This window comes from Orbicella franksi, chromosome 7 (genome assembly GCF_964199315.1).
Source record: "Orbicella franksi chromosome 7, jaOrbFran1.1, whole genome shotgun sequence".
NCBI classification, from domain to species: domain Eukaryota; kingdom Metazoa; phylum Cnidaria; class Anthozoa; order Scleractinia; family Merulinidae; genus Orbicella; species Orbicella franksi.
In genome coordinates this window covers 20,409,455-20,431,764 of record NC_138151.1, presented here as the reverse complement: position 1 = coordinate 20,431,764, position 22,310 = coordinate 20,409,455, and the positions used below count along the sequence as shown (strand labels likewise).

The 22,310-nt window shown below is 40.6% G+C and overlaps 2 protein-coding genes across 6 annotated transcripts in view; one reads left to right on the top strand and one right to left on the bottom strand.

Annotated features, from left to right (window-relative positions):
- The window catches only part of LOC145492311 (fibroblast growth factor receptor 1-like), a 73,625-nt gene that overhangs the window by 29,305 nt on the left and 22,010 nt on the right, over window positions 1–22,310 (bottom strand). For 3 of the 4 annotated variants that reach the window (XR_014049975.1, XR_014049976.1, XR_014049977.1), the window contains one exon: window positions 1,371–2,010. The exons of the other annotated variant lie outside the window; for it this stretch is intronic. The gene's annotated coding sequence lies outside the window, so the exon portion shown is untranslated. Of the gene's footprint in view, window positions 1–1,370; window positions 2,011–22,310 lie in introns of those variants that run through there. 4 annotated transcript variants of the gene reach the window in all.
- On the top strand, window positions 1,294–18,690 carry LOC145492490 (uncharacterized). 2 transcript variants are annotated; one of them, XM_081471946.1, is made up of 3 exons: window positions 1,294–1,371; window positions 5,538–5,910; window positions 14,800–18,690. In XM_081471946.1, exon 3 carries the CDS (start codon window positions 17,700–17,702, stop codon window positions 18,210–18,212), a length of 513 nt encoding a protein of 170 aa, XP_081328072.1. In that variant the 5' UTR covers window positions 1,294–1,371; window positions 5,538–5,910; window positions 14,800–17,699; the 3' UTR covers window positions 18,213–18,690. The 2 variants fall into 2 exon arrangements, with proteins under 2 accessions (XP_081328072.1, XP_081328073.1); XM_081471947.1 differs by lacking the exon at window positions 1,294–1,371 and adding an exon at window positions 4,351–5,408.

Below are 22,310 nucleotides of genomic sequence, written 5' to 3'. Positions count from 1 at the left end.
AAAGATGGGTCTTGCTTCAAAAGGAAAAAACTACACAAACTTTTTACGAAGAAATCAAGGAGGAAAATGAAACGTACTTTAACTGGTTGATCTGTTCCCGACAGTTGTCAAGATAACAAAGGATCGTGAGGCACTTAAATCAAGTTCACTGCAAAGGTAAGCAATCCAATTTTATAGGGATTTTCTGTTATGATAAGCTGTAATTGTAAGTAAATCAAACGAAGCAATGCATTGTGTGCTCTTTAAAAACCCCAAAAGCCGAAATTCACCTAAAAGGTTTCAGATCGACCTGAGGAAACGAGATAAATTCTGCGAAATAAGCTTAAGCTTGTTGTATTAGTCCACCAAGTCTATTTTGAGAGCCCACGTGTTTCAACACCCAGTCAGCACAATGCAACAAGTATAAATTTGCAATGCTTGTCATTTTTGCTTTGAATTATTTATAAGGATTAACATGATATGAGATCTATAGTCTTTTCAATACATCAAGATGTAGGTTTTTTTATTTGCATTGTCATTTATTTATGTCAGTTATTTATTTGTTTCCCATTGACTCATAATCTTTTTGATTCTTTTGATTTTGTTGTGTCATGAATTAAAGTGACAGCGAGGACAAGGAAATACAAGAAACATATTGATGATCCCACTATACCCATACCAAAATCTACAAGATTCGACAACATAAATCACTTATAGCCGTCTTCATGGGCCAGTTGACGTCATCTCCCTCTCTTGCATGCCTTTTTCCTGGAGATCCTTTCCAGCACCATGAACAGAACACCTCAGAGTTTTCGGCTCACCTGAGTGAGATGGCTGTTGGCAAAAATGTTGTGGATGACTTTGATGGATTATGGAGTGAACCTTTATGCAAGAATTGAAGCTTCACAGAAGCATTTGAGGAAACTGAGTTGCCTATACCTGAAAAGACTTCCGAAATACCAATTGATGTAATACACAACAACTCTGATTAGTCCACAGACAGTGATTCAGATAATGATGTTGAAGTTTCAGTTCTGACTCCTCTGAAGAAATTGAGAACTCTGACACTGATGGCCATTCACTGGACTCCCCTGATGAAAGTGAAACTGATGGTTCCCAAGAAAAAAACATTTTCTGGCAAAGAATATGCCTGTATGGCTATTCTGGCCTTAATTTCAAGACATTCTATGACAATGAGAGGCTGCTAGAGATATCCTTGTTTTAATGAAACTACCAGTAATTTGTCCAGAGAATGTCACAGTACAGTTTTGTACGGCAAGCGTGTGGAAACTGTGAGCTTTTCATTTATGACATCTGTGAGAGATGTCTTCCTCTTTTTCCTAAAGTCATAAAGGATCAAGTCAAAAATTGTTCAACAGTGGGCTGTGATGGGTACGTGTGTGAATCTACAATTATATTAAATATATACAAGCATATATATAAGTTAATAAGGATGGTAAATTTTAAGCTCGGTAATGAAATGTGAAGGTGAATTAATCAACATGAAACGAGCGTGGGACAAAGAAAAATTCTGAGTGCCCGACAGGAATCGAACCCATGACCTCCCGAACACCGGGCGGGTGCTCTATCCACTGAGCTACGAGAACTCATGGAGAGCAAGGTCATTTAACGGAGTTCATATATGATAGGTGTCCTGCATACTGCTAGGATCAACGCTATCGAATTCATCGTGAGTAGTGATAAGTTAATAAGGATGGTAAATTTTAAGCTCGGTAATGAAATGTGAAGGTGAATTAATGATTAATTCACCTTCACATTTCATTACCAAGCTTAAAATTTACCATCCTTATTAACTTATCACTACTCACGATGAATTCGATAGCGTTGATCCTAGCAGTATGCAGGACACCTATCATATATGAACTCAGTTAAATGACCTTGCTCTCCATGAGTTCTCGTAGCTCAGTGGATAGAGCGCCCACCCGGTGTTCGGGAGGTCATGGGTTCGATTCCTGTCGGGCACTCAGAATTTTTCTTTGTCCCACGCTCATGTCATGTTGATTAATTCACCTTCACAAGCATATATGTACTTTTGGTTTTATTGAAATTGTAAATAATATATATTCATTTACGCTGACAGAATTTTTTGCTTAATCTATTTATCAAATCTAAGAGCATCCATTTTTCTATCAGTTAAACTCTGGGTGTTTGATTAAAGGGTCCATACGGGGACATATACACTAACAAATCATGTTGGATCTAAAAAGCAATGTTATCAGTGCTATAGTTTTGTGTTGAGTTGTCAGACTTAAACTGGAATTAATGTACATTTGTTTGGAAATAATTATCTTGGAGCTTGACAACAATTAAAACGTATGGAACTCCAGAGAAATGACTGTGTTGATTTTTACTAATTTACAGAAACTGATTCATGCACTGAGTTCATCTTTAATTTTGACATTTTGGGAAATTTATAGAAATTTCCAACAATATTTCATGTGTTTTAGCTATTCCCAAAAATTCCTAGATATTCTAAACACATTTTTTAAAACAGTCTGGGAAATAATAGGAGTTCTTAGGAATTCCCAATAATTCCCAGTCATACTTTTCACTATTCCCAAATATTCCCAGATATTCCAAGGTCTTGGATTAAGCATAATTTGCATGGCTTGGAATAACTTGGAATTCCTAGGAATTCCCAATAATTCCCACTCATACTTCCACTATTCCCAAATATTCCCAGAAATTCCAAGGTCTTGGATAAAGCATAATTTGCATGTCTTGGAATAACTTGGAATTCCTAGGAATTCCCAGACTACTGGGAATTTATTTCGCAGGGGTGGAAGGGTTATACTTTTATAAAGCACCTGGCAGCAAGTACTATTTTGGTTTACTAAAGAAAGACTCTTGTTACTGCTTAAGGAAACTGTGTTTGGTACAGTAGGTGTCAAAATATTATGGCTTTGATGACATGATAATATAGATATCAGCCTTGGTAATTTCAGGGATAGTGGATAATCTCCAAATAATAGAGTTATGGGACTTCACTATCAAAGTGATGCCTGATGGTTATTATAAATTGTGTATATTACTGCTAAAATGTACGATCCAGAATTTTGTTTTGTGGGTAATTAAGCTCAAATTCATTTTCACCTCTGTGAGGTACAAATATTCTTAAAACAACAAACACTGACAATTTTAAATTACAATGGAACTCTGTTAATCCGGTTGCTGGGCCACAAAAATCTGACCACATTAACAGTGTGGTTAAAGGGGATCTTTAAATAAGAAAATGACCGACTATCTGAGCCTTTGTTCAAGCCAGAATCAAGTGGCTGTAATAACAAGGTGGCTATGTGAATGGGGTGGCCAGAAGGCGGGGTTCCACTGTAGTGATGAACATATAAGATGATCCTCTCAAACACTTACCCATAAAGATTTTGGAAAGTATAGTTTGTATAATCAGTTAGACAACACACAACTTGGGCCCAGAGCTGATGAGAGATATTCCATTTTATACCCACACCCCCTTCCCCCAGCCGCACACACTAAATAAGTCAATATTCACCACCTAACAGAAAAGATAAAAGTGCAGAAATAACTCTTTCATAGCCCCGTCTAAAGCTCATGTCAACAGAGGAAGAGGGAGTGTGGAAATAAAATAGAATGGCCCTACTAGGGACCATTTATATGGTCTTGGGTACCCAAGACAACCCTTCTCCTGAGTTACCCTGGCCAAGCTAACTTTTCATTTATTTCTTTGAAAATTCAACCAACTGTTTACATTTACAGGGGTGGGTGAGTTGTCTAGCCTTGGCTCATGTCACGCCTTGGCACCCTGACAGGCAGGACAACTTTTCTTTATATAAACACTTTGGCTTGGCTAACCGGGACAACTCTTCGCATGGCGAGTGTCACATGATGCCTAGATTTAGAATTTAAAGCAGAAATATCAATTTACAAAGAAGAGAAAATTAACTCAGCAAAACCCAGTGTGATTGAATGACTGAGGGAAACTCAAACAAAGAGGGATATTGTCCATTTGATTATTCAATAAGGGTTTTGAATAGTCATGCAGGGTCAAATTCAGCCAAATGCATGGGGAAATAAATGGCAAACAATCACTTTAAGATCACACCAAGCTAGAATTCTCAGCCCATCCACAATGGAGCAATCACAACTGAGCTTTGTGAATTATTTGATGCATGCATATGAGACAGCCATTTTTCATTCTTTCTTTACAAGTTGGAAGGTAGATGCCATTTAAACAAAGGTCCTGTTGCTACAGAGTTACATTGTATCCCCACCAGATTAACAGCATCTCTTGTTGAGTCAATTTGATATATAGAACATATCTTTAAAATCTCAAAATAGTCGAATTAACTAATCATGACTACCAAAGTCTGTGATTCTCCCTACACTATTTATTAACAGAATAAAAATTCGATAACCTATTTACCACCATGGTAGCTGACACAGTTGCCCTAAACATAACTTTTGACGGCCTTTTGTTTATGGTCTTATCAATAATGATGAAAAAGTAGCTTCTTCTTAACAACATTACCCAATTCAAGACTAGAGTACAAAACCCATATCCTATTTAAGGCCAAAATGGCCAAAACTGATACCCTATTTATGACCAAAATGATTGAAAAACCATACCTTTTGGGGCCACACATACCCCTATAGTACATATAAGGGAGTACCCCCCCGCCCCGGGTCACAGTAGAAATGGGTACCTGTCAAAAGCGGAGGTAAAGTTAAGGGCTAAGGAGCTAACCCTATAAACAGGCCAACCCCCCTCTTTTGGAACTGCCCAAAGAAGTTGATCCCCAGGCCAGCATTGCAGTTCAGACAATACAGAGGAATGTACAATTGACCACTGGATAAAATTTGAATTCTGTCCAGCATACATGTATATTTATGACCAAAATCTACGTTTTTTGCTACCCTATTTATGACCTGACCAAAAATTCGATAGCCTATTTTTGACCGTTGCGGCTGACACAGTTGCCCTAAACATACGTTATGAAGGGCTTTTGGTGAAGGTCTTATTGATAATGATGAAAAAGTAGCTTCTGCTAAGAAACATACCCAATTCAAGACTAGAGTGCCAAAACCATACCCAATTTATAGCCAAAATGGCCAAAATCGATACCCTATTTATGAAAAACCCTACCCTTTGGGGCCTCACATACAGATACCTATATAGCCCAGATAAGGGAGTACCCCCTTCCCGGGTAATTGGTCACGTTACAACTTGTGTGACATTTTGACGAAGCTGGTGCAGCTTTCGTTGTATAAACGGTCCGATAAACGGATGCCGAAGTTTATTTTATGCGCTGTGCAAGATACTAAAAGACAAGTATCAAGCATAAAACAGAAGTAAAGCCCATCATTCATCGCAAAACATAGTTCCATTCAAGCGTGTCGTGTTCATTCAGGTTCATTTCCCAGCGATGCAACCGGCAAGTGTGTGTTGTTGTTTTTCAAATTCGGGCATATAGCCCTCAAGCTCCCAGTAGTCTTGGCAGTAGTACAGGATTCAGTTGCCATTAAGCGGTAAATGAAAACTTACGATTTTCTTCTTCTCCTAGTGCTACCTGTGCGGCAGAATTTATTGAAGGGTCAGGACGACGGCTACGGTTAATTTCTGCAGACCGGCGCCATTATTTACTTTTGGAGTCTCGCAAGTCTTGAGAATTGATCAACTTTAACGCAACCTTCACCTCAAAACTGGATCTAGGGTGTACACAAGTATTAAAGGAAGCTATTTGCCACTACTCAGAAGGTCAACAAACGAACCTGAACGGAAGAAGATTATTTTCACCGGGTGCTAGGGTTATGCAAATGAGCTTTGACACGAGCAATAGCTATGTAAACACACTGACTGTGGCAGATTTTAATCTGTTCTCGCGTGCAATCCAAGGAGATACTGACCGGTTTGAACTTATAGAACGGTTGATTAAGGTATGAAATTTACTGTGATGTGCTTTTTAGGCTTCATTTAGACCCAACTTTTGAGATTTTCCCCGTCAAATTTGCCTAAATTTAAGTAGGTGATCAAAGGGGTTCGGAGTAGGGTGTCTTCCAGCCTCGCTGGTAAGCTTAGAATTTTTCGAAAAGTTTCCATATTTCGTCAGTCAAAGTAATGAATATACCTTAAAATTCGTATGAAAACGAAATTCCGTGAGCCGCATTTTAGGCGACGTAGCACGCTTCACAAAATCGGTGAATTTTACCTTTCTGATCACGGTCGGCAACCTCAGTTCGGCCAAAATTCAATTTTGGCTCGTAGCAAAGCAAAAATACGGAATTGGAAAATAATAAATTGCTTTTTTATATATATGAGTCAAACCCTTTTCACTGACAAAAAATGAAGGAAAATTATTTTCGGTCCCGATAGTCCATGGGCCAAGACCCCCAGAAGTGTTTTTTTTTGTACCATGTGGAGGGACCAGTGCTATCACGTATTTTCTCAATCTGCAATAACTGAAGCCTATTTTAAGGTATGATAGCAAGCTTCTATCAGTAGCTTTCTTGCTCTAAACATGTGATAAAATGACGTCATCTAAACTGCCTAATGACCACGGATCCGGTCAACAGCTTCAGATTCTGAGCGATGTCCATCGTACAATTCTCTTCAAACAACATTTTATACATTTTAGGCCTAGCAGAATATGACATTGATTCAATTGCAAAAGAAGGAAATTTTTTTAAGGTTGTCTCGTTGCCATGGAGACGGAAATGGTCAATGAGTCCACAACTGAAATAAAAGTCACTGAAAATAAGGCTTTTCACTTCCTAATTTTGAAAAATAACAACTGCAATATACGTTGTCAAAAAGTTCAATCATTTGTAGATCACTCTAGCACTGGCTTGGATTAACTATTCAGCTAATGAGTTTTAAAGAGCTCCCTTAACGAGTCCTCTTTGTCCTGATATCATCCATTCTGAAGCCATACCAGTACCAAACACATTGGAGACTTGTCCTTTTCGCGTCAGTCAAGCATCATTTTCACTTAAATGTAAACAAAGACTCATGTTTAATGTCAGCAAAAATAACAGCTAAGTTATTTTAAAGCATTTAGCGGTTGCCATGACAACCGCAAACAGTTACTCGATACATTAAAAGGAGTACATCGTTCGAAACTAAACCTTACAAATGTAAGAGTATGTATAAGGAAAGTTATTCCATATTTTTATATTTCTATGGTTATGAGATTCTTACCTTTCGCTTTCTTCATCGTCATTGTCGTCAACGGATAACACATCGTCGTCGTCATCTGGCCTGTTTGTGCAATCTTGAAGCTGGCACATATCAGTACATTTCAGCCCATTGACAATGCAGGAGCACGATGGAAGTTTGCAGGACCTACTGCACTGGCAATTCTAGAACAGCTTGCGGAGCTGGCTGACCACCCATCCAGTCTACGACCAGCTTGTCGTCTTCACTACACCAGCCAAATCCCACTGGTGATGGGATGGCTGGGCATCTTTGTAAACTTCGTCTCCAGACAGCAGCCTGGTAGTGTGCTCGTAGCGAGTGTTTGTGCAGCGTATCATTGCAGGGTGGCAGCTGGTTGGAATCAACGTCTCCTCTCTTCAAACAGAACAGTCGATATCGCAGCTCATTGATGTCGCTTGTCCCAGGGTTGCTGCAGTACATGGCACATGTAAATTTCTGAAGACTATGGTACAGGTGATCAGACATATTCCAGAACATACCCAAATGCTGGAACATCTCTTGAAATTCAGCATTTTGCTTTACAATTCGATAACCTGCAACCCTTCCCCGTCCGGCAAAAGCACTAACAGTGTCGCACCCTGTGAATGCATGAAAGCCCGGCAGTGATCTGCATACACTTGCTCCAACCCTCTCAACTACTCTTGAGATATCGATGTACTTGACTCTGGTCTGTGAACCACTTTTAATGAATACTGAAGAAGGAATAAAGCTCTTGAAGGCCAAAAGAAGTACCAACACATCAGTGTCTTCTGATACTATGACGACCGAAGCAAACCTCGATTTAGCTGCATGGGCTGCATGTAAGAGGATTCGGGTGTCAGCCTCCTCTTGGGTTGATTCGAGTTCACTGATAGGTTGCATTATTCCAGACGATAATTGGTAACATGTTTTGCCACACGTGACAACCAGAGTCTTTCCTGATAGCTTCTCTGTGTACTTTTGTTTCTTCCACTCGCTGGTTACAAACACTATGAAAGCTTGTTTGTTCTTTGAGCTACACAGGAATCTTCTCCACTGTTTAACCTTGTGTTCAGCTTGAATATTGCGGTATTCGCTTCCTAAACCGTCACCCCTGTTCTCTCTTTCGGCGTTCTTTATGGATTCCTCTCTGTAATCATCGAAGACGACATCAATCCTGTTACTTGTTCCACCTTCGTTTAGAACTCTGCAAAGAAGAGTTTTAGCAACTGCCGCAAATGTCTTCTTATCACCTTTCAAACACTGGACAAGAGCCATCCCATCTATTACACATGCTGAGGGTTGGGGAATGGCATCTGCTGCTTCGAAATTTTTATGCAGTTCTTTAGCCAAGGACGCTTTGTTCGTCTTACGCATCAAGCCATCTGCGGTAGCTAATGACCAAGGGAGTGGTCCGAGAGGATGGGATAACACTTCTCTCATATGCAAGTCTCTGCTCTCTGCGATGACAATCATTTGAGCAAACAGTCTTCTGTCGGCCTTGATGATCGCTTCTTGGTTCTTACCAGCTTTAACTGATACCTCCTGGTTCAAGTGAGCAAAAGTCTTCAGCTTAGCTTTCGTGATTGAAAGCCGAGAGCAACGACCTCAGTCTAATCCACCCAAAGTCAAGCCATTTATGTATGCAAATTACTACTATTTAAACGCTACTGTTTCCTAGCGCGCCAATCTTTTCAACGTTTTCTCTAGCTTCAAGTTAATATCGTTGCGGAATCTATTCTACCTAGCTTCACCGCCTTCGCTATACAGTCAGGAAACATTTGTAAGTCTTTATATTCGGTCCTGTATTTGTCATATCGCTCGGCTCTTCTTCACATGTATTTTTATTTATTTTTCTAGTCGAACCTCGCTCGCTCTATCTTTCAATTCTCAACGGGCTCCTCGAGTCTCTTCAACAGAGCGTGAGTTCGAAATCTCTAGACGTAGCGTCAACAAGGACTGTAAGCTACAGAATTTGCTTACTGCATTAAGCCTTAGACTGAAACCTTTAGTTCCTCCTGACGTTTGAGTGTCTTTGTTGACAGTCTCCTCGCACGTCTGATCAACAGGTATTCTCCCAGAGGGTTGTCTTCGCCAATCTGAACAGAAAATCCTCCGGATCGCAAGTATTCCAGGGTGTCCAGATGCTCCGCTGGTAGATGTGACATCTCATGCAGATATGCTGAAAGGTACCTGGCGTAGTTAAGGTTATCATATGCGAAACACCACGGGACAATTTCACTGATATATGAAAGGTGAAGATCCCAATCTCCCTCCCGAGATCCTCTTAACAGACCAAGTAATATTTCCACCATGTCAACATAAGACATCCAGAACTTCGATAGCTTCCCATTATCATGTCGGAGATAGCTCGTATACAAGCAGAACAGTTGCGATACTTCTTCAAATGAGGGACTCTCCACTAGGCTTTGGTAGATTGTGCTCGAAAAAAAAGCTTATTATGCTTTTAGCAGTGCTCATATTTTTTAGAAATTATGCCAAAATTATGCTACTTTCTGAAAATTATGCTCTCTGTCACCGAAGTTATGCTACTTGGATTTTAAGGAAAATAAAGATCGCCAGTAGCTTAACTCTATCAATTTTGACTTCAATGAACATTCAGACAGTCCACCTTCCAGTCTTACAGTCTTACAGTCTTACACCCATTGCAAAACAGTTTTCCACCTCGAAGACACAAATTTTCCTCTGGAAATTCTTCGATTCGATCACGAAGACTCATGTTCTTTGGATCTGAGTTACCTCTTTCCTTGTACTTTCCAGTATTACTTTTAGGAACACGTTCTCTAGAGATTGAAGTTCTCGGTACGGCACTGGGAGTGCTGGAAGTGCTGGGAGTGGAATCAGTGGATGTACTCGAGGACGACGCCATCTTTGATCTAAGGCCTGAGGGGCCGAGCCGCCGAGCCATAAGCGTGGTGGCCTGAGGAGAGTCTCAGCCTCTCAGATATGTACGGGGTGACCTAGCTAGAGTCTTCCAGACCTCGATATTTTCCAATAACAATACAGAAGTAAAGTACAAACTGAATTATTCTAGAACTATGATGGGTTTTTTTTTGTTTTCAAGGCATAAAAGCTCGGATTATGCTAGCAGTGCTAAACTGAAATAAAAGCTTTAAATTATGCTCGTTTTTCTAAATTATGCTAAAAATTATGCTAGCACAATCTACCAAAGCCTACTCTCCACTGTGTCTTTGAATTCTTGCTCACATGTGTTATCGCAGAGCGCTTTCAGTCCTTTTAAAAACGCATTAACAGTAGGCTTCTTCTCTTTATGATGTTCCTCAATCCAAGAGTTAAATCCCATCCATGCTAGCCTGTTAAGAGCTTCATACATGAGCTTGTGAAATCGTACGGTGCGATTATACGTACGGCCTTCTAGAACACCAGCCACAGATCCTTCAGCAATTACTCCAGACTCGACTATTACGTCTCGTAAACCAGCATCTTGGAAACGCTTTCCGATCACTGAATAGAAAGTGCAAATGGTATGGAGCACACCCATTCTCAACACAAGGTCATTAAACTGTGCCCTGTGTTTCCACTTTATCTCAGTAGCTTTAGCATACATTGCCTGATCAAACACAACAACTATGCTTTGGAGGTTTAAAGTTTCCTTAATCTGTAGGGACTTGATGAGGACTTGGTACACAGCTGACATGTTCGTCGCTGGGGCATTGATTGTTGGAAGATAGCCCACGTTATCCTTGGCAACTTCTTGGTTATTACGCACCAAAATATTGAAACCAGTCCAACCAGGAACAGATTGCTTCTGACTTGCATGAATGCGCACTAAAACCCATAGCAAGTTCTTTCTCCATGCACATTCCATGATTTGATTAACTTGACCTCCACATATCCTCTAGAATGGGGCCCACAGCGCTCGCCGGCATTATAGATAGGTACAGTTTCATCATCCACAGACTCGATACTTCTCCTCTTCGATTTCATTGAGCTTTTATTGAGTTTTAAACACATACCGGCTTACAAACGATGAGAATTAATGATTAAGGCAACACAGTGCTGGGCTGTCGAGTCCATGTAGATCTCGAAGGACTGTAAGTTTTTATATAATTTGAGGTTCAAAATATCACTATATCGTCATAAAAATGCTTATTGTTTAGTTATACAGCTAATATTTTGTATATATTGTTGATTTCTAATCAGATCTCTACTTAAAGATTATCGAAATCAGTGAATAAGTCAAACGTACTTACCTGCCGTGAAGGTCGCCATCTTGAATTTCCCCATAATGCATTGCAACATTTGAAGTAATCCATAACTTACTATATCATCGCTTTTAAAGAGGTAAATTTAAATTTGGTTCTTAAAAAATGATTTGTGTTCTTTCTTGTTGTATTTATATGTGTGAAGACTATTTTTGATCCAGCTTAATATTTTTAATATGACTTTTGAAAACAAGCCTCGTTTTCATGCAAAAGCGAATTTTGGTGATATTTCAGCCAATAAAATATACAAGAAAGCTACTCTTTAGGGGTTGCTATCATAACATCTTGTAATCACCCCCAACTTAGCTTCAAATTTGTCACACTCTCAGCTGGTCCCTCTGAGTGGTACATCTGAGAGGGTCTGGCCCATGGACTACGAAGTCGAGTGGACCGCTTTTAGCGGGACTGCCACTTAATATGAGAAAATTCATCTACTTCTAGTTTTTCTCAGGTAATGTTGAGTTAATATTTCAAAATAGTTCAAAACAATTGGGAATCTATAAGATCATACAATGTAGGAAATTCTCAATGAGGTCAAATTCAATTGTACTTTTGTGTTATTAGCAAATTATACACCAGACCATGTGTCCTTCTATGTTACAGCCTGTGCCAGAAAATAGAACATGAAGCCACATAACGCACAATTTCAGTACGATGGAAATCACCAAATATTTAATTGCCACTGATGAACAATATCATATCATGTACTCTGTTTTCATTCACTACCAAATGACAAATCAAACATTAGGTGTCAGGAATTATTAGATAACTAATTTTTCTGCCAGTTTGCAAGCAAATAGCTCACTATCCAGGGTTGATTAACAACTCTACACAATCTTAGTGGAATTACACCATCAAATATATGCCATCCATTTATTTTCCGAATAGCCATTTCAGCTTGTGTTCTTACATTTGCAGTTCTGGTTCATGGTTGCCTTAGTAAATAAGTAAAATTATCGTCAGCTCTGATTTACTTGGTCGCATAGAAGGGATGAAGATTATAACCTTCTTGCTTGCCAGTAAATGCTGTCTGTCAAATCCCTGACATTAGGGAAATTCCTACAAGGCCTTAAATGTGTTGTCAGACTTTTATTAGTTCACCCTGCTTCTCCAGGTCTTGGGTGTCTGACCTTCTATCTCTCTACAGTCTATTCTGCACTTTATGTTTTAAAATTCAGCCTAAAAAACTTCAGGTAAATAAATGATGGGCAGGCTCCCCAACATCAAATACAGGAAATTGGCCCATGCAATAATTCATCTGACACTGCTAGTTCTGAAATATTAAACCTAAAAGCCAGATCTTGCTGAAATATTAACCAACTAGGAGAGATTCAAAATTCATCAATGGCTGTATTTAAATCACTAATGTCCTTTCACATTCAACATTGTTTTTGGGAAACTTTTTTTGTTTACCTCAGAGGCATGAAAACTGATTAATTCCTAAGTCGATTGAAGTTGATGGGTATTCACAGCTGTATTCACTCCTTTGCCAGACTCAGATGCCTCGCATCTTTTCGCTCTACACAGAGATTCCTCATCAACTTTTGTGCGAGTTTAGTGATCACAAAAAGGTAGATAATACTGAACAGAATGATGTAAATGTACGGAAAAGGAAAAGAATGTTAATTAAACGGTAGAAATCAGTTTTTTCCGCTCTCATATTCCTTGGAATCAAATCGTTGACCCTTTTAACGTCCAATTTCTCTCCCATGTTTTGTTAAAAATGTAATTTTGTAACATGATGTATAAATTTGATGTTAACTATTTCTAGCTATTTCTTTGCGAGATCCATATCACTAGCTATACCTTCTTTGGACTCCACTCAATCTACATTATCACGGTTCTTAATATAGCCAACCTGCAAGTTATGGTGAAAATTAAAATATATTTGCATTGATTGGTTGATGGATTGATACACACTCACACCGCAGTGAGTGAACAGATGTTAACTTCCTTCTCAGTCATGTATACTAAATAGCAGATTCAACCTCCAGCGAAAGTTACACGAACGATTATTGCGGGTTATGCAAATGACAAAGTGTTCGCTCGCGTTTACAAGTCATCGCCGTATTCCCAAATCATTAAATGTCAAGTTTCATCGTTTGTCTCTCATTTCCTATGTTATTCATATGTTATTTCCCATTTTGCGCTCTTAAAAGCAGTTTGCTGTAAGGGTCGACTAAGGGTATGCAAACTAGAAAATCTGATTCTCCCAAACTTTGCCAGAATAAAGGCCTAGGTGAACTAGTTCTAAAAATATAAGTTTCAGGTCGTTTAGATTTTTGTTTATGTTTTTGGATTTTTTTTTTGTATTTTGCGCTCGCGGCGGCCTAAATTGACACCGAAATCGGACATTTTTCGGAAGCTCCCGTTTAAAAAGTGAAAGCATTCTAGAAAAGATTAACCCACATCAAAAGACCTTATTTCCTCTGCTTATTGGCGGTGTAAAATTTAAATGGAAGTTGAACGTGAATTTTATGACGAATTTTTTAAATTTATGCTTCGCGACAGAGCTCACCAACTCTGAATTTAGACGAAATTCAAGGTTCAAAAAAGCACTCTGGTATATGGCTTCACCCAACGAGACTATACTATGGGGAAGAGCAATCATTTCAACTACACGTCGGACACGTAGCAGCAATGGTCGCGCGTAGCGACATTTTACGGGCGAGTCACCTTGAAACTGTCTGTGTATGTAAAGCTTTGGTATATCCTTGATTGGATCAATGAAGTACCTCTCTTCAGAAGCGGAACGTCTGCGTCACAAATTTGCACATGCGTTGTCCGAACTGAACAACTGGTCATTTTTATTATTTATTTAACAAATAAAGAAGCCTAAGCCGCGTATTGCACTGTGATAAAACGCTACGGACATTTGAGAACACGAGAGAAATGTAGAAAACACGAGCCGCAATAGTCTAATCGAAAAATGCCCGATTTCGGTGTCAATTTAGGCCGCCGAGAGCGCAAAATACAAAAAAAAACTGCAAAAAAATAAATAAAAATCTCAACGACCTGAAACTTATATTTCAGTTAGCACTAGTTAACCTATTTCTTTATTCTGGCAGAGTTTGGGAAAATCGGCTTTTTCTGTTTTGCATACCCTTAGTCGATACTTACAGCAAACTGCTCTTAAGGTGGCTCAAAACTTACAGTTTCCAAGACTTAGATTTTGATGGGTCACTTGATACTAAAATTATGGTATGAAGCAACTGCCCAATTAGTAGTGAACATGTTGTCATCATTTTTGACACAATAGGTTACCATAGCAACAGTATGACTTGCTAAAAACACCCTTAATTACAGCTTTAGGGACTTATAATTCAAAAACGGTACGATGAAATTTATTTATATTGTCAAATTTTTAATTAACTTTTGGTTAGTTTTAAAAAATTCTGTTCATAGGGTTCAGAGCAACCTAAATCGCGTTTTGGAGATGTTTTCAAGCCTACGACGAATATTACCAATTCGTCGACGACCCCGGCCGAAGTAAAATCAGATGTCACAGTATATTGACAGGTAATTCGACGAACGTCTCGAAGAATGGTCGCGATCCGTTCAACGTACCGCGGATGAAACCTCAGTGGTGCCTCGTCAAGAAGATAATGACAATGTTGAATCACAGATCGTCACACGTTCACCAGTCGGCTCAAGTAGTAGAAATTCGAAGAGTTTTCAAACCAGTTCAGGCGCAAGTGATAGATCAAGAAAGGCTAAAGCCGAGCTCCTTCGCCGTGAAGTTGAGTTAAAGAATCTGTTAAAGCGCCAGGAGATGGAACGTCAAATACCCGAGATAAAAACCCGAGAAGATGAATTGAGGCGCCGGATTGCTTTATTAGGAGTATAAGGCGAAACAGTTGCAACAAATGTTAACGCAGCAACGAGAAGCTTTGCAGCTTATGGCGTACACAATTCGACAAGGATTTGAAAGGCCCAAAAGAGAGTTTCTGACCTTCGATGGTAACCCGCTCAACTACTGGCTGTTCACCATAGATTTGGACAGAAACACATCAATGCGCACTCGCACATCGCGAAAATAGTGGAAAGCCCTCAGATTAAGAAGACTGAATTCACTGGTTTATCAGACCTCTCCATTCCAGTGCAGAACTGTGTGCTGACTCTCGTTCAAATGGGCTACAAGGCAGGTGTTAACAGCTCGGACAATCTCGTAAAGGTGGTAAAGCGCCTCCCTGCTCATCTGCATTCTAAATGGGCGGACAGAGCCGGCTCGTTAACTCTAGCTGGAACTGAACCTACCTTCATGTATTTAGTCGCCGGTTTTGTTGAAGGAAAAGCTTTGTTGGCAAACAGTACCTACGGTCGAATAAATGGATCGATACCAGACAAACAACGGAGCTCTAAGCCACCACCCAAAGTAAAGCCACCTTCGAGAGGAAATACCATTACAACACAGCCTGAAGGGGTCACAGACGGTCCTCAAGTGAACACAACTCCTATGGTATTTTGTCCTTTGTGTTCTGGTCAACATAAACTGTGGAAATATGAGCTCATAAAAGCAAAGAGCCCAGAAGAAAGAAAAAGCTTTGTTTGACAAACAAGACTAAGCGACAACTGTCTCGAGAGAGGTCACATGAGATTGCAGAAGTAAAATGAAATGTCAAGTGAAACACCACACAATGTTGCCTGTTAAGAAGAAGAACAACAATAATAGCAACTCTCCTAACCACCATGCAGTCACCTCGGGAGAGACTGGAACGAGTACCGCCAGCGGGGCCGGAGACACTGATCGGTGTGGTACTGCAGACTACAGCAGGAAAAATGTATTTTTGAGAATCGTCCCAGTCGTCGTGAAAGAAAAAGATCAGCACAACACGACTGTGACAAACGCGCTATTGGATCATGGGGCCGGTTTCTCGAAAGGCCCGCAAAGCCATTTTTAGATCATCTCTTCTGAGAGGTGAATACGCCTGAAACTCCTTGTATGAAGAGAACCTCTGTTCATATTAAGAATATGTGAATAAAACAGCTCTGTAATCATGAGGTTTGAGTTTTTGTTACGGCTTTCATAGTGCCAAACATTTCGGGACCTCCGAGAAACGGGCCCCTGAAGGTTCGGACGTTACGTTGTGTGGTGTGAGTCTAATGGAGAAACTCCAAGTAGATGGCCATCCTAAGGAATTTTCACTAGCAACCGCAAATGGCGCTTCCAACACTCGAAAGGGATTCGTGTTGTCTTTTTCTGTTCGAGGATTACAAATGGAACAAGAAATTGTGTTAGATAGAGTCTAGACAGTGGATACGTGTTTACCTCAAGGTAGTCCACCAACCAAGGAAGATACTACTTAGTGGCCTCATCTGAAAGGCATAGACTTTCCGAGAACGCAATCTTATAAGTGTCGGTGCTCATTGGCAGCGACGTTCCTGAGGCTTATTGGATGTGCGATCAGAGGCGTGGCAGGCGTGGTCAACCTTATGCTGTGTGTACCCCACTCGAGTGGACTCTGATGGGACCATTGAACTCGTGTAGAGATTGCTTTAGTGAGAACTTTGTTCACTACGACGACGAAACGGTTCATCAGCAAATGGAAAGTATGTTTAGGAGTGACTTTAAAGAGCCTACAATACACGACAAAAGTCCTTGCCACGCCTGGATCAGCTAGCATACAAATGCGTTGACAAGCTATTTCGGAAACAATAAGTAATGACATCACTGGAATAGTGAATTCCCTCCCCTCACGACAATGTTGAAAACGAGCAATGACGAATTCATCATGATAAACAACATTGAATTGGGGGAAGGGAGGCGAACCGATAAATTTCCCTGACAGATACTGCAAAGTGGGCAAGCGTAGCAAGACTTGTATGATCTCCTCAAAGGTTGCAATACCATTTGAAGATTAAAGAGCACTGTCGCAAATGAAAAACTGCGTGAAGCTCGTGAACGGCCATTATCAGCTGCAGATGGGGTTGCCATGGAGGCACAATTCCTTACACCTACCCAACAATCGTGAATCTGCATTAGGAAGATTGCGCTACATGAAGGAAAGATTCCAGTGCGACCTTCACCTCTTCGAGACATACAGGGACACTGCTAAAGGTTATGTCTCCGGTGGTTACGCAAGACGAGTTCTTTGTAACGAACAGGAAGCTGTGCAAGATACACCAGTCTAGTACTTAGCCCACCAACCCGTTTTCATCCTTAGAAAGTAGGGAAAGTGAGAGTCGTGTTTGACTGCGCAGCCAAGTTTAAAGGCACCTTCCTGAATGATCAGTTTCTTCAAAGTCCAGACCTAACGAATGGATTTTTGGGCGTTATCATACGTTTTTGCCAAGAGCCCGTAGCTATGGTTGCGGATGTGGAAGGCATGTTCCACCATGTACGGGTAGCTCCCGATGATTGTCACGCGTTAAGATTTCTGTGGTGGCCAAACAGCGACCTCTCCAAAGAGCCAGTTGATTACCAGATGTTAGTGCACTTGTTCGGAGCCACGCCGTCTCCAAGTTGCGCAAGTTTTTGTCTCAAGAAGACGGCTTCGGATAATCAGGGCGAATTCGATGTGGAAACCATTAATACTGTCAACCGGAACTTCTATGTAGACGACTGTCTTAATTCTGTCCCTACGACTGACAAAGCGGCACGTCTGTCTGGCCAGGTTCGGGAATTGCTGTCAAGAGGAGGGTTTTGGTTTACCAAATGGATACGTGACGATAGGAACGTAATCGCCACTGTTCCAGTAACGCATGCAAAGAGTGGCCTCGGTGGTCAACTTGGATTTGGAGGATCTCCCTGTAGAACACACTTTAGAAGTGCAGTGGGCCATGGAGACAGACGACTTTTACTTTCGCATTATGAATGAAGGAAAGGTCCCCACACTTAAAGGAATCGTGTCTGTTGTAAGCTCCACGTACGACCCCCTAGACTTCGTCGTGTCCATCATTCTGCCAGCCAAGATCCTGTTGCAGAGCCTGTGTAAGCAGAAGTATGACTGGGACGAAGAGATTTCTGATGCAGATTCCACTGTATGGTAAGGATGGCTGAAGGAACTTGCATGTCTGCCGGAACGATGTGAGTGTTTTCCATGCTCTTGTCGCAATGATTAGCTAATTTAACCCATGGTGAAGACATAGTGAGGTCATTTAGATGAAACTGCAGAGGTTAAACATGTCTAAATTAGCGCTGCAAGTCAAATGATCAATTTAACCTTTAATTCTAATTCAGCTTTGTTTAGCTCGTTGGACCCATTTGCAGTGACCTCAACGGCTTGTACAAGCCGGCATGTTATGGTTTTTTTAAGAGTGCACGAGGCAGATAGCGCTCTCAGTACGACATGTCCGTATTTATCTACAGTAATTTCTGACAGATTTTCCAAAAACATGCCCACTATTTTGGTGCAAAGTCTTAACACGGTTTTCATAAATCCAGTCATAGGGGTATAAGGGGTATAAGGGGTGTAAGGAGTGTAAGGAATGTAAGAGGTATAAGGGGTATAAGGGATATAACGGGTATATGGGGTATAGGGGGTATAAGGGGTGTAAGGAGTATAAGGGGTATAAGGAGTATAAAGGGTGTAAGGGGTGTAAGGGGTATAAGGAATGTAAGGGATATAAGGGGTATAAGTGGTATAAGGGGTGTAAGGGGCATAAGGGGTGTAAGGAGTATAAACTGTATAAGGCGTATATGGGGTATAAGGGGTATATGAGGTATAAGGGGTATATGGGATATATGGGGTATAAGGGCATCGCCCAGAATGCCGCGACACATCCGGGAACTTTTTATGTGTGCTGGGGCTAAAATTCAAAATTGATTAGAGAAAAGTGCGCGTAATAACAAAGAATACGTCCAAAAAGCGGCCACCAGCGCGTGCGTTCTTCTGTTTCACTGGCACATTAATTCCTCTGGCCAAGTTGTAGCATATGGAAAATGAGTTTAAACAAAAATTTGTTTTTTTAAGGTCTCAACAAGTATTATCAAATTTGCTTTGAAAATAGACCATTTTGGGAGCTTTCTGGTATGGAAGCTGTTCTTCAGGCGAAATATTCCGACGAACTGATCGGTTAAGTTAATGGGTAGCATATGGAAAAGTTAGTAGCGGATGTCAAGAAAGCTCCTGCAAATTTTCGCTTGTTTACGACACCTACAAGTACTATCGAAATTTTCTGAAAGTACTCCTCGACCCTCTGCAAATTTGCCATTCGGAGACCGTTCGGGGAAATGGTTGACTGATTTTGAAACTCCCGCGAGTAATAATAATACGCAAAATTCCGCCTCCCACAACAACAGCACGCAAAAAAAGACTGAATTTACCTAATGTTTTGATCAATTAAAACGGATCCAGTTTTGAATAATTATCTCACACAAACGATGAACAACAATGCTCGCTCAGGCGTAAGACGCGTTGCTTGCCTTTGCTTTTTTGTTCGGCTTTGGATTTCAAACAGAAATGTCATTTATTTTTGTTTTCCCCACCATCTTAGGAATAGAAAAAGCCTTGTGTTGTCTTTTAAGTCCTCGATCAACGTACAGATTACGTAAACCGATCGAGTAAAAGAGGACAACGATAAAATAGAAGAAAGTGTTTCGCGCATCGCACTTTCCATTCAACGCTATGGAAGAAGAATTTTTTGTGGGAAAACTTTAATTTGACTCCCGCGCTCAAACCATTCCAAGTGTGACATGTCAACAAAAAAAGTGAGCATGTCGCTGCACACGACTTTGTTGACAAAAGTCTTTGTGAAGACCGTAGGCCGCCTTTAAATTAGAGCGCTTTTGTTAACTTTATGACACCTTGGGATTTACTTCACACATCAGACCGTTTGATTGACAGCTCCGATTCATTGACGAGGGCAGTCGGAATTCCGAAAGCTTAATCTATTCAGTTATTATTCCGCGCATTGAAAACCTGAGCACTGTAAGTATATGTCGCGAAAGACAATAGCATTCTGGGCGATGGGGTATAAGGGGTATAAGGGGTATAAGAGGTGTAAAGGGTCTAAGAGGTATGTCTGGAGTTATGAAATCAGTGTTTAAGACGAAATCAAGCGTTTTTTCACTTATTTATTTTTTTATATATTTTTTTTTGTTTTGCTTTCCCCATGGCAGCAGCTTGTAAATCTTACCTAGCGTGAAATGTAGAGAACTTCTTACTGCATGTGTAACTTATTTATCTATCTTTTCATTATTTATCGCTTTCTCCACTCCCGTTTTCAATTGGTGTTAACTTTAGCCCAGGCTACACTCATCTGAATTTCAGTTCGCGCAGCCGGTGACTCTGAGAAGGAGCCGACCGATTAGCGTTCTATAACTGCTGTCTACAGGAATTCGACATCAATAAGTCCAATGAAGGTGCAAGTCTAACGATTTGCTAGCAAGCGTCGTCCATTATCGTACATAAATGGGCCCTGAGATGTACTGATTCGAAACGGGACGTCATTTAACCCCGCAATAGTAGGCCGTTTGCACTGTGGCAATAATGTTGTGCTTGCTTTAGACAGCAAAGAGCTTTAGCCACATCAATTTAGGGCTTAGACGTGCAATGGACTAGACATTTCTAGCTGCTGTTGACGTTATTTGCTCTGAACTTTGATGTCGCTAAAAACTTAGAAAAAAATCTGTTGAAGTCTGGATGTGGCATTTGCGGCTCGACAAAATTCAAGTACATCCGGGACATTGCTATTTGCGAGCAAAACATGGCCACGAGCAGAGTAGTCTCCTCCGCAGCCGTTTTTTGGGATGTCACGCAACGCTCCCCCCAAAGAAACGGCTGCTCACATCCGAACCACATTCTTTTCCTTTTGTGTTTGTGGTTTGTTTGCGCTCCGTTGAACAGACCAATCACATAATAGCAAAGTGTAAATGACGTAAGCTTTCGCGCGGAAAGGTCTGCGATGCGAACACGCGAGGGATTTCTGGCTTTTGTTTCACGCCGCACGTCGCCAAAAATAGGCGGTGTTCGCAGGTTACGATCATGACGGACGAAAAAAAATGTAAATGAAAGTCCTAAGTACAAGTGCTTCATGTACTCATCGTTATGTTCAGCTATAAATGAGACAATATATATTTTCTCGAAATGTCAAATTGTCAGCGTCAATCAAGGGCCAAACGCTTCCTACAGATTGTAATCAGGCCGGAAAGAGCGGCATTCAGAACTCGATGTCAACAAATCGAGCGAAGATACTTGATTTCCTGGTTCCTTTATTAAGTTAAAATAGATATCTTCCTTCTCGACAGTAATTTTTTGAGTTGAAAGCTTCTAATAATTAACTTGAACTTTGAAGAAGCTGGAAATCTGTATGTTTATTTGTGACATCTCCCACGACGGGATACAAAGATAAAAAACATTCCCTGATTGGACAAGTTTCAAAGGGCGAATTTGGCGCGAAAACGTTCTTGAAAATCGAACGGAGGCGGTGATTGGCTAATTTCGTGAAAGGAATGTTGTTCGGATGTGAGCAGCCGTTTCTTTGGGGGGAGCGTTGCGTGACATCCCAAAAAACGGCTGCGGAGGAGACTACGAGCAGAGTGAAGAACATGAGGTCAAGTGCTGATCGTGAGTAGAATTTCCTTGTTTTATCAATTTTAGGCGTTCTCGGCCTAGCTAACTATCAGAACTGTCTCTGATTCGCTAGCGCGGAAGAAATTTATTTGCGCGGCTTTCGGTCGATGATTGACGCAACGACAACATGTTGAGTGTTCGCTAACTCATAATTATGGTCTAGTTTGTTTGAAGTTCAGTCGATTCTTGATGTAGAAAGCTCTTGTTCAGTCCATTTAGGACGATGCAGGTTTTAGAAAACTATCGATCAGCTCTCCGCCGCGGTTTTGATATCTGTACGTTCGTGTTGATTTAGACTCCAATTTCACGTGAAAAGCACTCTTAATTAAATTGTACAATTCATAATTCAGTAAAAAGACGGCGAATTTAGTCTTCCTGGTCTCAAAAGGCATACAGGAGAGT